Below are 11,808 nucleotides of genomic sequence, written 5' to 3' on the forward strand. Positions count from 1 at the left end.
GAGGGCATAGGTTTAGGGTGAGAGGGGAAAGATATAAAAGAGACCTAAGGGGCAACGTTTTCACGCAGAGGGTGATACGTGTATGGAATGAGCTGCCAGAGGATGTGGTGGAGGCTGGTACAATTGCAACATTTAAGAGGCATTTGGATGGGTATATGAATAGGAAGGGTTTGGAGGGATATGGGCCTGGCAGCAGGTGGGACTAGATTGGGTTACGATATCTGGTCGGCATGGACGGGTTGGACCGAAGGGTCTGTTTACATGCTGTACATCTCTATGACTCTGACTCTATAATAACTATGTGCAGCTTTTAGACATTTTTCAATTCAACATTACACAATACTTCATCTGCCCTTAAACATTGTAGTCAATTCCTGTATGGGCTAATCAATGAGGTGTGGTGGAATTAGCTTATCGAGCAATGGATACAACTACTCATTTAGCCTCTTCTGTTATTAGAGCTGGAAGTAGTCCAAATTGGGAAAATAAGGAAGCAAATAAAATAGTTAAGCATGGATTTCTGCGCGGATTGCTACTTTAGTCTAATAACAACAAAGAATGAAAACATGAAGTTGTTTCACAACATTCATTACTGTTTATATTTTACGTAGAATCACGCTCACCACATGGAAGGTCAAATTTCACCCACAGAGACGAAAGGACTCTTAAAGTGCATGAACGTTTGCAAAAAAGACTTAAAGAGAGACAAGTGGGGGGACAAAAAGATAAACCTAATAGCCCCCCTTCTTCTCCACATAAAAGTCACTCTGTTTCACCTACAAATGTACAAAATGGATATGGAAAGGGACAAGCTGGTTGTGGTACAGGGACTGCAACAGGACCAGTAAAACTGAAGCCATCTGGGAAAGCACGAAGCAGCCCACCAGTTGATGCAGAAGCTGGAGGTAAGAACTTGTACTATGATGGTTATTTTCACAGCCAAATGGCTTCAGAAAATGGTATGTTAACAATGTTCTCATTGTACAAGATGCTTACTATGCTGTGGTATCTCCAGAGGCTTAAACACTTCAGTTTACAGTGAGCCATTCTAAGATGATACTTAAGAATCGTCCAAAAATGTAAAAATGGGGTCATGTTGCAGACTGTCCTTAACAGTAAAACATTTTATAATTATGATAGTTCTAAACCAGTCCAAAAAAAACTATTAATGGTCATTTGGAACGTAAATTGAATATACCCACAAATATTGTTCTTCTGTGACTGTATATATAATTGGTGAGAGAACTTTAAACTGTTTTGAATGTTTAAATTGAAACTTTTATTTCAATTCTCAACCTATGAAAGTTGAAGCTGCATGTTCACTGGGACAATTATTTGGCAGCAATAAACTTAGCTAGTGATTTTGTGTGCCATTCGCTCAGGACGAGGTATATTTCTACAGTTGCTTGCTTTGTACATCAGGATGGACAATGTTCAATCACAAGACATCCCTTGAAAAAATCTTGCTAAGAGGAAGGATATCTGCACAGCCACCTCCCTGCTTTTACAAATTGACAGTTTCTGTTGGGCTTCACTCCCATTAACCTTTTGTCAAGGATAAAATGCTCTTTTAGAGGAAGCTCTTTATCTTTTTTTTGGATTATTCAAATTTGAATCTTATTAAAAGCTGTTCTTGGTTGTAATTCTGATTCATAAGGTTTTCTGAGGATGAGGGAACTAAATTGGACTTGACTCGTGATTTTTTTTCTTTGAAAAGTCTTCAGGGGTGTAGGTGAAGCATGGTTTTCCTTGGCAGAGGTCCCAGTGAGCCACTGCCTTGCATCACTTCATTCAATTCCTTAACTCTTGTACAATCACCAGCTCCAAAGAATCCTACACTCCTTGGATTGACCAATTTTTTGACAATTAACTCCATCCTTGTGAACATTGTACAATCCTGTAATGCTGTAATCATCCTAGTGTACTCTGGTGTGACACGAAGACAAGCACTTGTCTTAACTTATAACCAATCAACGATGTGACTGTTTCTACAGCATTTTTCACTCATACAAGTACTTCATTGAATCTTTTTTGATCAGCAAATTATTTTGATCTCTTCCTCATTTTCAAATTTACAGGAAGGATTGTTTAATGGGAATCAGAAGTATGGAACCATAACTAACTTTTTGACTTTTTAGCCTGAGGCCAATTGTAGAGTCCCCCTTCCGTGCAATATCAGATCACCCAACAAAACAACAATACAAATCTATTTATGTCTAGTTTAATATGATCAGCTATCTGAATAAACTTGCTATGTTGACTAGAAACTGAATAATGTATATAAAGGAAATTAAAGAACATTTTTGTCTCTTTTTATTGTACTATTTGGCTTTTCATTAAAACAAAGAAAATTAAACAGGAGAAGGCCATTTGGCCCCTTGAACCTGGCCCATCCTTCAATATGATCATGGCTGATCATCTTACTCAGTACCCTGTTTCTACTTTCTCCCCATACTCTCCGTTCTTAAGAACTACATCTAGCTCCTTAAAAACATTCAATATTTTGGTCTTGATCACTTTCTGTGACAGAGAATTCCACAGGTTCAGCATTCTCTGGATGAAGAAATTTCTTGTCTGAATACTAAATGACCACCACCTCATCCTTATGCTGTGATCCCAGGTTCTTGACCAGCAGGTAGAAAGCCTGACCAAAGAGAGCGGTGCAGGACTGAATTTTGGGGAAACAAAGTCAGGAAAGAGGGAGATGTGTCAGAGGGATAGTATTTTGGTGATGGTGACCATAATTCAGTAAAATTAAAGACAGTAAGTGCTCAGAATACTGGAGAAACCCCAGTGAGTCTGGCAGTGTCTCAGCCAGAAGGAAACACTTAAAATTTCAGGTGCAGTATGTACCGCCTTCAGTACCCTGAGGGTGTAATGTGATGTGTGAATAGTTGAAAATGGGTTGGCTGTACAGGAAGCAACCCACACAATGCAATAACTAGGATTGTGTTGGGGGTGGTGGGGGAGGGGGGAGTGGAGGATAACCGATATGAAGAAGAATGATCATGTTCTGAAATTTTTAAACTGAATGCCTGTATTGAGTTCTGAAAGCTGTAAGGTGCCCAGATGGAAGATATGAGGTGTTGCTCCTTCAGCTTGCCTTGAACCCTGTTGGAGCACTGCAGCAAACCTGAAACAAATGTAATGGCATGGAACATGGCGTAGTGAGGCAGCAGATAACTGTAGGCTTGCAGTCGAGAGTGGGGTGCTGGATAAGCACAGGTCAGGCAGCATCCAAGGAGCAGGAGAATCGACTTTCGGGGCTCGTACCCAAAACATTGATTTTCCTGCTCCTCGGATGCTGCCTGACCTGCTGTGTTTTTCCAGCACCCCCACTCTCGACTCTGATCTCCAGCATTTGCAGTCCTTGCTTTCTCCCACCTGGAAGCTTGGAGTCATGTTTACAGACCAAGCATTAGGTGTTTGGCAAACCAGTCACCCAGTCTACGTTCCATCTTCCAAGTGTACAGGAGGCTGTATTGTGAGCAGCAAACAGAGTAGTAGGTTGAATAAGGTGCAGGCAAATTGCTGCTTCACCTGGAGTATGAGAGTGGGGCTTTGGATGCTGAGGAGATAAATATGCAAGTGTTGCGCCACTTTCTCTTTCACTGGAAGATACGCTGGGAATGTGGGGAGGTGCAGTGAGTGGAGGAAGAGTAGACAAGCATACCCTGGAAGAAAACGACTGCAGAATTCTGATCAGGGAGGGGAGAGGAATATGTGTCTGCTGGGAATGGTGATTTACAATACTTTGGATATGGATACTGATGGAATAGAAAGCAAGCATCAGACTCTATTGTTGTGGGAGGGAAGGGAAGGGGTGAGATCAGAAGTGCAAGAAATTAGTCGCACACAACTGAGGACTCTAACAACCATTTCTCCAAAGAATCCTCAGTTGAGGAAGTAAGCAAATAAATCTGAGGAGTACTGCAGAAGGTAGCATCATCAGAACAGATGTGATGGACCATGAGTTGCTCTCTACAGCCAATCAATTTTCAACTATTCATCCTTCCCATTAGCACCAACTGATCATTATTTCCCTTCACTTATCATCAGCTACCTCTTTCTTTAGCTGGTCCTCCTCTCTCTCCCTCCCTATTTCTCTATTATTCCTTTCCTTTCCCCCACTTTCCTTTCCCCCACATTCCTTTCCCCCACTTCCCTCCCTTTCCCTTTCTTCCCTTTCCCTTTCTTCCCTTTCCCTTTCTTCCCTTTCCCTTTCTTCCCTTTCCCTTTCTTCCCTTTCCCTTTCTTCCCTTTCCCTTTCTTCCCTTTCCCTTTCTTCCCTTTCCCTTTCTTCCCTTTCCCTTTCTTCCCTTTCCCTTTCTTCCCTTTCCCTTTCTTCCCTTTCCCTTTCTTCCCTTTCCCTTTCTTCCCTTTCCCTTTCTTCCCTTTCCCTTTCTTCCCTTTCCCTTTCTTCCCTTTCCCTTTCTTCCCTTTCCCTTTCTTCCCTTTCCCTTTCTTCCCTTTCCCTTTCTTCCCTTTCCCTTTCTTCCCTTTCCCTTTCTTCCCTTTCCCTTTCTTCCCTTTCCCTTTCTTCCCTTTCCCTTTCTTCCCTTTCCCTTTCTTCCCTTTCCCTTTCTTCCCTTTCCCTTTCTTCCCTTTCCCTTTCTTCCCTTTCCCTTTCTTCCCTTTCCCTTTCTTCCCTTTCCCTTTCTTCCCTTTCCCTTTCTTCCCTTTCCCTTTCTTCCCTTTCCCTTTCTTCCCTTTCCCTTTCTTCCCTTTCCCTTTCTTCCCTTTCCCTTTCTTCCCTTTCCCTTTCTTCCCTTTCCCTTTCTTCCCTTTCCCTTTCTTCCCTTTCCCTTTCTTCCCTTTCCCTTTCTTCCCTTTCCCTTTCTTCCCTTTCCCTTTCTTCCCTTTCCCTTTCTTCCCTTTCCCTTTCTTCCCTTTCCCTTTCTTCCCTTTCCCTTTCTTCCCTTTCCCTTTCTTCCCTTTCCCTTTCTTCCCTTTCCCTTTCTTCCCTTTCCCTTTCTTCCCTTTCCCTTTCTTCCCTTTCCCTTTCTTCCCTTTCCCTTTCTTCCCTTTCCCTTTCTTCCCTTTCCCTTTCTTCCCTTTCCCTTTCTTCCCTTTCCCTTTCTTCCCTTTCCCTTTCTTCCCTTTCCCTTTCTTCCCTTTCCCTTTCTTCCCTTTCCCTTTCTTCCCTTTCCCTTTCTTCCCTTTCCCTTTCTTCCCTTTCCCTTTCTTCCCTTTCCCTTTCTTCCCTTTCCCTTTCTTCCCTTTCCCTTTCTTCCCTTTCCCTTTCTTCCCTTTCCCTTTCTTCCCTTTCCCTTTCTTCCCTTTCCCTTTCTTCCCTTTCCCTTTCTTCCCTTTCCCTTTCTTCCCTTTCCCTTTCTTCCCTTTCCCTTTCTTCCCTTTCCCTTTCTTCCCTTTCCCTTTCTTCCCTTTCCCTTTCTTCCCTTTCCCTTTCTTCCCTTTCCCTTTCTTCCCTTTCCCTTTCTTCCCTTTCCCTTTCTTCCCTTTCCCTTTCTTCCCTTTCCCTTTCTTCCCTTTCCCTTTCTTCCCTTTCCCTTTCTTCCCTTTCCCTTTCTTCCCTTTCCCTTTCTTCCCTTTCCCTTTCTTCCCTTTCCCTTTCTTCCCTTTCCCTTTCTTCCCTTTCCCTTTCTTCCCTTTCCCTTTCTTCCCTTTCCCTTTCTTCCCTTTCCCTTTCTTCCCTTTCCCTTTCTTCCCTTTCCCTTTCTTCCCTTTCCCTTTCTTCCCTTTCCCTTTCTTCCCTTTCCCTTTCTTCCCTTTCCCTTTCTTCCCTTTCCCTTTCTTCCCTTTCCCTTTCTTCCCTTTCCCTTTCTTCCCTTTCCCTTTCTTCCCTTTCCCTTTCTTCCCTTTCCCTTTCTTCCCTTTCCCTTTCTTCCCTTTCCCTTTCTTCCCTTTCCCTTTCTTCCCTTTCCCTTTCTTCCCTTTCCCTTTCTTCCCTTTCCCTTTCTTCCCTTTCCCTTTCTTCCCTTTCCCTTTCTTCCCTTTCCCTTTCTTCCCTTTCCCTTTCTTCCCTTTCCCTTTCTTCCCTTTCCCTTTCTTCCCTTTCCCTTTCTTCCCTTTCCCTTTCTTCCCTTTCCCTTTCTTCCCTTTCCCTTTCTTCCCTTTCCCTTTCTTCCCTTTCCCTTTCTTCCCTTTCCCTTTCTTCCCTTTCCCTTTCTTCCCTTTCCCTTTCTTCCCTTTCCCTTTCTTCCCTTTCCCTTTCTTCCCTTTCCCTTTCTTCCCTTTCCCTTTCTTCCCTTTCCCTTTCTTCCCTTTCCCTTTCTTCCCTTTCCCTTTCTTCCCTTTCCCTTTCTTCCCTTTCCCTTTCTTCCCTTTCCCTTTCTTCCCTTTCCCTTTCTTCCCTTTCCCTTTCTTCCCTTTCCCTTTCTTCCCTTTCCCTTTCTTCCCTTTCCCTTTCTTCCCTTTCCCTTTCTTCCCTTTCCCTTTCTTCCCTTTCCCTTTCTTCCCTTTCCCTTTCTTCCCTTTCCCTTTCTTCCCTTTCCCTTTCTTCCCTTTCCCTTTCTTCCCTTTCCCTTTCTTCCCTTTCCCTTTCTTCCCTTTCCCTTTCTTCCCTTTCCCTTTCTTCCCTTTCCCTTTCTTCCCTTTCCCTTTCTTCCCTTTCCCTTTCTTCCCTTTCCCTTTCTTCCCTTTCCCTTTCTTCCCTTTCCCTTTCTTCCCTTTCCCTTTCTTCCCTTTCCCTTTCTTCCCTTTCCCTTTCTTCCCTTTCCCTTTCTTCCCTTTCCCTTTCTTCCCTTTCCCTTTCTTCCCTTTCCCTTTCTTCCCTTTCCCTTTCTTCCCTTTCCCTTTCTTCCCTTTCCCTTTCTTCCCTTTCCCTTTCTTCCCTTTCCCTTTCTTCCCTTTCCCTTTCTTCCCTTTCCCTTTCTTCCCTTTCCCTTTCTTCCCTTTCCCTTTCTTCCCTTTCCCTTTCTTTCCTTTCCCTTTCTTCCCTTTCCCTTTCTTCCCTTCCCCTTTCTTCCCTTTCCCTTTCTTCCCTTCCCCTTTCTTCCCTTTCCCTTTCTTCCCTTCCCCTTTCTTCCCTTTCCCTTTCTTCCCTTCCCCTTTCTTCCCTTTCCCTTTCTTCCCTTCCCCTTTCTTCCCTTTCCCTTTCTTCCCTTCCCCTTTCTTCCCTTTCCCTTTCTTCCCTTCCCCTTTCTTCCCTTTCCCTTTCTTCCCTTCCCCTTTCTTCCCTTTCCCTTTCTTCCCTTCCCCTTTCTTCCCTTTCCCTTTCTTCCCTTCCCCTTTCTTCCCTTTCCCTTTCTTCCCTTCCCCTTTCTTCCCTTTCCCTTTCTTCCCTTTCCCTTTCTTCCCTTTCCCTTTCTTCCCTTCCCCTTTCTTCCCTTTCCCTTTCTTCCCTTCCCCTTCCCCTTCCCCTTTCTTCTGGGTCTCAATTCAGATGAATCTTCAAGGAGTTGCGAGTTCACTTGGGTAAATTTCAATGTACTCTGCAACTTTGTCATCCATCTGTGCCACTGTTTGGACGACTTTGTTTTTGAGCATCTACTTCAGTGATGTAGAGTTTTGGAAGAGAATTTCTAATGCTCATCACTGACATTTTGAATTACATATTAGCTGCACAATTATTTGTTGTGCAATCACAATGGCTGTGTTTAAACTGGACAGTGTATCTAGCACTCCTCCTTGATACCAATCAATATATTAAAGTGTGGGATTGGTGGTGAAAATCTGAGAGGTGGCAGTCTTGACATCAAGTTTGCACACAGGTGCAAGGAGCTAAACAGCCACCTCTTAATCATGTGCTTTTATATAATTCTGTCAAGTAGGTTTGCGCCAGGGCAGGTTTGATTTCAGTGAGCAGGTGATACATACAAAGGTTAGATTTTTTTTCAGTAAAAGTTGGAGATCATCCTGTGTATCATGTACATGAAAAGTGAATCACTTTTTGACTGAAAATTGGGGAAGCAACTTCACACAAAATCAGTAATTATCCAAATATATATGCTGTTGACTCTTAAGTCATAGAGATGTACAGCATGGAAACAGACCCTTCGGTCCAACCCGTCCATGCTGACCAGATATCCCCACCCAATCTAGTCCCACCTGCTAGCACCTGGCCCATATCCCTCCAAACCCTTCCTATTCATATACCCATCCAAATGCCTCTTAAATTTTGCAATTGTACCAGCCTCCTCCACTTCCTCTGGCAGCTCATTCCATACCCATATATTGAACCCAAAGAATTATTTCTAATGATTAAGATTTGAGTCTTAGAGTGATTTGAGTAGCAATGATGATGTTTCAATTTTAAGGCCTAAAAGACCAGAAACTATTTGCAAAAACGTAAAGTCTTTGGGATTTTATGCAATTGCGTAGTTGGAGAGATGTGTTTCCACAGAATGTCTCCTGATCATGCACTGTAACTTTGGCTGTGTTCCATAAGAAACATCAATGAAAATATTGAGATTTCCAACTGCTGTTCTGGTGTCACTTCAAAATGAACCCCGTTGAAATTAGTTGGTAGTTATGTTCTAGTTGAGTACGATTGAAATATTATTTTACTGTTCCAACAAAATGCTACATTCATCTAATTATATTTGATCAATTGTCTTGTTTCCTAACAAGGGTAGGAACAGCAAATAATAATTTCCAAACCGAGTAAAATTAGTGTGCATTGTCAAATGATATACCCTATGGAATATGTTGTGGGATGATATGCTCTGTGGACTTGAAAGGTGTTGCAGAGACCTCTATGGTTCAAAAGTAGTGTTACAAGCAAGAAGTTGTTGGATAAAATGTTTGAGTTTCTTAATAGAGAGTTCAGTGTTGGAAATTGGCCAAGGTTTGAAAGGGACTTGACAAGGAAACTCCAGCCACTTTGGTTTGTAGGAAAATTCCTCTCTTCCACGCACCCCCGCCCTGCCCAATTAGTTTCTGTAATATTTTAGTTATTGTTGCCCCACAGGGAACGAAACACAAGCATTTCTAATGATCTGGGTCAATAGTGAAATCAACTACTAGTGCCATTCCTAAATTGCATTATTTAGTTTATTTTTAATTCCACAGGACTTTAACTTTTTTTTAAAATAAGAAGAATATATTCCATTCTAGTTATGTTCGATCACAATATGGATAAGAAATTAAACCAGCCCAGCAGCTTGACTGTTCAAGTTGCAATCTGTATTTCATTGTGAAGATTCCAGTTGAAGACTGATTTCCTCGTTGGGAAAGAAGGTCACTGTACCAGAAGTTGTTGTTTTAAAATTGCACAGTCTTGTCATTAGAAACAGCACACACAGGGTCAGTGATGTTTTCCGAGAGCTTGGTTGTACATTGCACAGAAATTGCACATTTTAACATCCATGGAGATCAGCTAATATTCATCGAATGGAAAGCTTCGAAGCAGGATGTCCTTCTTTGTTAACACAGGCTGGATGCAAGGCAATCTCTTGTAGTTATCGAACATAGACCAAGTGAAGGGGTTAGCTGTTCTGCTGTAATTAAAATTGCCAGCATTGTCCTTCAGAATCAATTTTGGACACTATAATGTCTAAGCTTTCATTCTATTAATTTACCTAGAATGTTAAAGAGACTGGAAGAAACCTCCATTCTATATTAAAACATGCCAGTGAATTGGGAAATGTTGACATTTAATCTGAAGTAATTGACAGTATCTTGCCTATACTTTAGGCACATCTATACACGCACAGAGACACATTCTCACGCACACAGGTATACAGACTGTTGTATGTTTTAGGCATATATATACACACTAAAGATGTTCTGCTATAATGCAGTTGACAAATTGTGAGCATTGTTTTTAGAGCGTGAACATTTAACAAGTGTTGGCAGTAACGCGATTGCATCGTCAACACTTTAAGCACTGTTTCTAAAGCACAATTTTCTATAGCGTAGGGTTACGTTATGCCAGATTGTATTTCCCCAGATAGAAACAGCTTTGCAGTTACAGCCAAGACCTATGCAGCTGGGATTTTTTAAAACTCTTGCTAAGCCAGCTACATGTTAGGGTAGAGTCAGTTAGAAAATGTTTGTTTAAAATTTTGCTCAGTGTAATCTTGGCTCAATAAAAGAGAGTACAAATAAATGTATATCTTGCTGATTTTCACTTTTTTATGCAAGTAAAACAACTTGAGTCTTAGCTCCTATGTCCAATGATTGCTTTTTGATATGGTGGATTGTGTATTCAATTTTATGATTCAGAATACTGAGTCTATGCTATATTCCAGTAGCTAGTGTACAGAGTAAAGATTGTATAGACATCTCTAGTATCACTGATTTACCTAGATGATGGACTGTAAACAGCACATTCCAGTTGTCAGACCCTGAACCAGCTGACAGCAATGATTGCTGTTGATGCTTTTGTGAAGCTCTCAAGAATAAAACCCATAAAAATGGCAGTAATGTTACTCTTTGGACTAGTAAAGGAAATGTGGTCTAATCAATAGCTTCAGACCAAAGGCAAACACTTACCATTCAGACCTGATCTGATTAATGTGAAATATTGCCAATGCTGGAAATTTCAAGCAAGAGCCGAAAATGCTGAAGAAAATCAGCTGGTCTGACAACATCTGTGGAGAGAGAAAGAGTTATGTTTTTAAGTCCAGATGACTCCTCTTCAGAATTGGTCTAATTAATAGCTCAGAGTGTAAACAATTGTTCACCATTCACAATCGTGGAGGAGAGAGAAAAAGGAATTTTTAATCAAATCGAACAAAAGTGACTTGTGTAAGTATTAGATGTGTTGAGCAAATGTCACTATAATTTATTAAAATGGTAATGTACGTATGAATATTATGAGCTATGAAATAATCCCAGTCTAATTGGATTGTAGAATTACCATAAAATGCTGACCTTTGAAGTCCTATTACTTTCCTCTGTATTATATTTCTTTTTTAACAAGTAGTCTTGTGCTTTTTTGATTGTCAGATTCTGACTCGAAAACCAAATTATTACAAGAGCTTCTTTCTGGCATTGCTAAGCCTGTGGTAAGTAAGATTAGAGATTTACAAAGCGAAACTCAATTGATGTATTAGTGCCACATAATGGCTGGCTGATTTAATGTACCAGGCACACAATCCCACAATGGGCTCAGGATCAATCTCTGGTTTATGCCCTGATTATTGATTCTGATATTATAGTAATGATGCTGTAGTTGTTTTCAGTGCTCCAGGGCAAGGAAGGGGGAAAGCAAGGAGGTTCCTATATTTACTTGCTATCCGATATCCGACACTGTTTTCTAATTAATGTTCTTAGTCCTGCAGTTCTTGCTCCTATTTCTTGTGCTTTCATTATGAGAAAATGGAATAAAACCTTTTTGAGATGGTCTATCTTTTGACAAGGTATACCTCAATCTTTAATGGGGAGGTAACAGCATAGGAGTATTGGCACTAGACTCTTAATCCAATGACCCAGGTAACGTTTCCGGGACTTGGGTTCAAATCCTACTGTGGCAGATTATGGAATTTGAAATCAGTAAAAACTTGGAATTAAAAACCTTGTGATGACCAAGAGACCAATTGTTGATTATTGTTAAAAACCCGTCGGCTTCAATGAAGTTCTTACCTGGTTTGACCTTCATGTGATGCCAGAGCAACAGCAATGTGGTTGACTGCCCTTTGAAGCAACCGAGCAAGCTACTCTTAAAAATGTGTTGCTGGAAAAGTGCAGCAGGTCAGGCAGCATCAAAGGAGGAGGAGAATCGACTTTTCAGGCATAAGCCCTTCTTCACGAATGAGGAGGGTGTGCCAAGCAGGCCAAGATAAAAGGTAGGGAGAGGGACTTGGGGGATGAGCGTTGGGAATGCGATAGGTGGAGGGAGGTTAAGGTGAGGGTGATAGGCCGGAGAGGGGGTGGGGGCGGAGAGGTCAGGAAGAAGATTGC

General features: G+C 41.7%; 1 protein-coding gene across 5 annotated transcripts in view; it reads left to right on the plus strand.

The window, feature by feature from the left end:
• Positions 1-11,808, plus strand: part of LOC122557122 (fibronectin type-III domain-containing protein 3A-like) — a 150,808-nt gene that overhangs the window by 93,562 nt on the left and 45,438 nt on the right. For all 5 annotated transcript variants that reach the window (XM_043704458.1, XM_043704456.1, XM_043704459.1 and 2 more), the window contains 2 exons: positions 612-905; positions 10,855-10,913. In XM_043704458.1, the coding sequence (XP_043560393.1) occupies positions 612-905; positions 10,855-10,913 (353 nt within the window). The remainder of the gene's footprint in view (positions 1-611; positions 906-10,854; positions 10,914-11,808) is intronic.

This window comes from Chiloscyllium plagiosum, chromosome 15, assembly GCF_004010195.1.
Source record: "Chiloscyllium plagiosum isolate BGI_BamShark_2017 chromosome 15, ASM401019v2, whole genome shotgun sequence".
NCBI lineage: Eukaryota > Metazoa > Chordata > Chondrichthyes > Orectolobiformes > Hemiscylliidae > Chiloscyllium > Chiloscyllium plagiosum.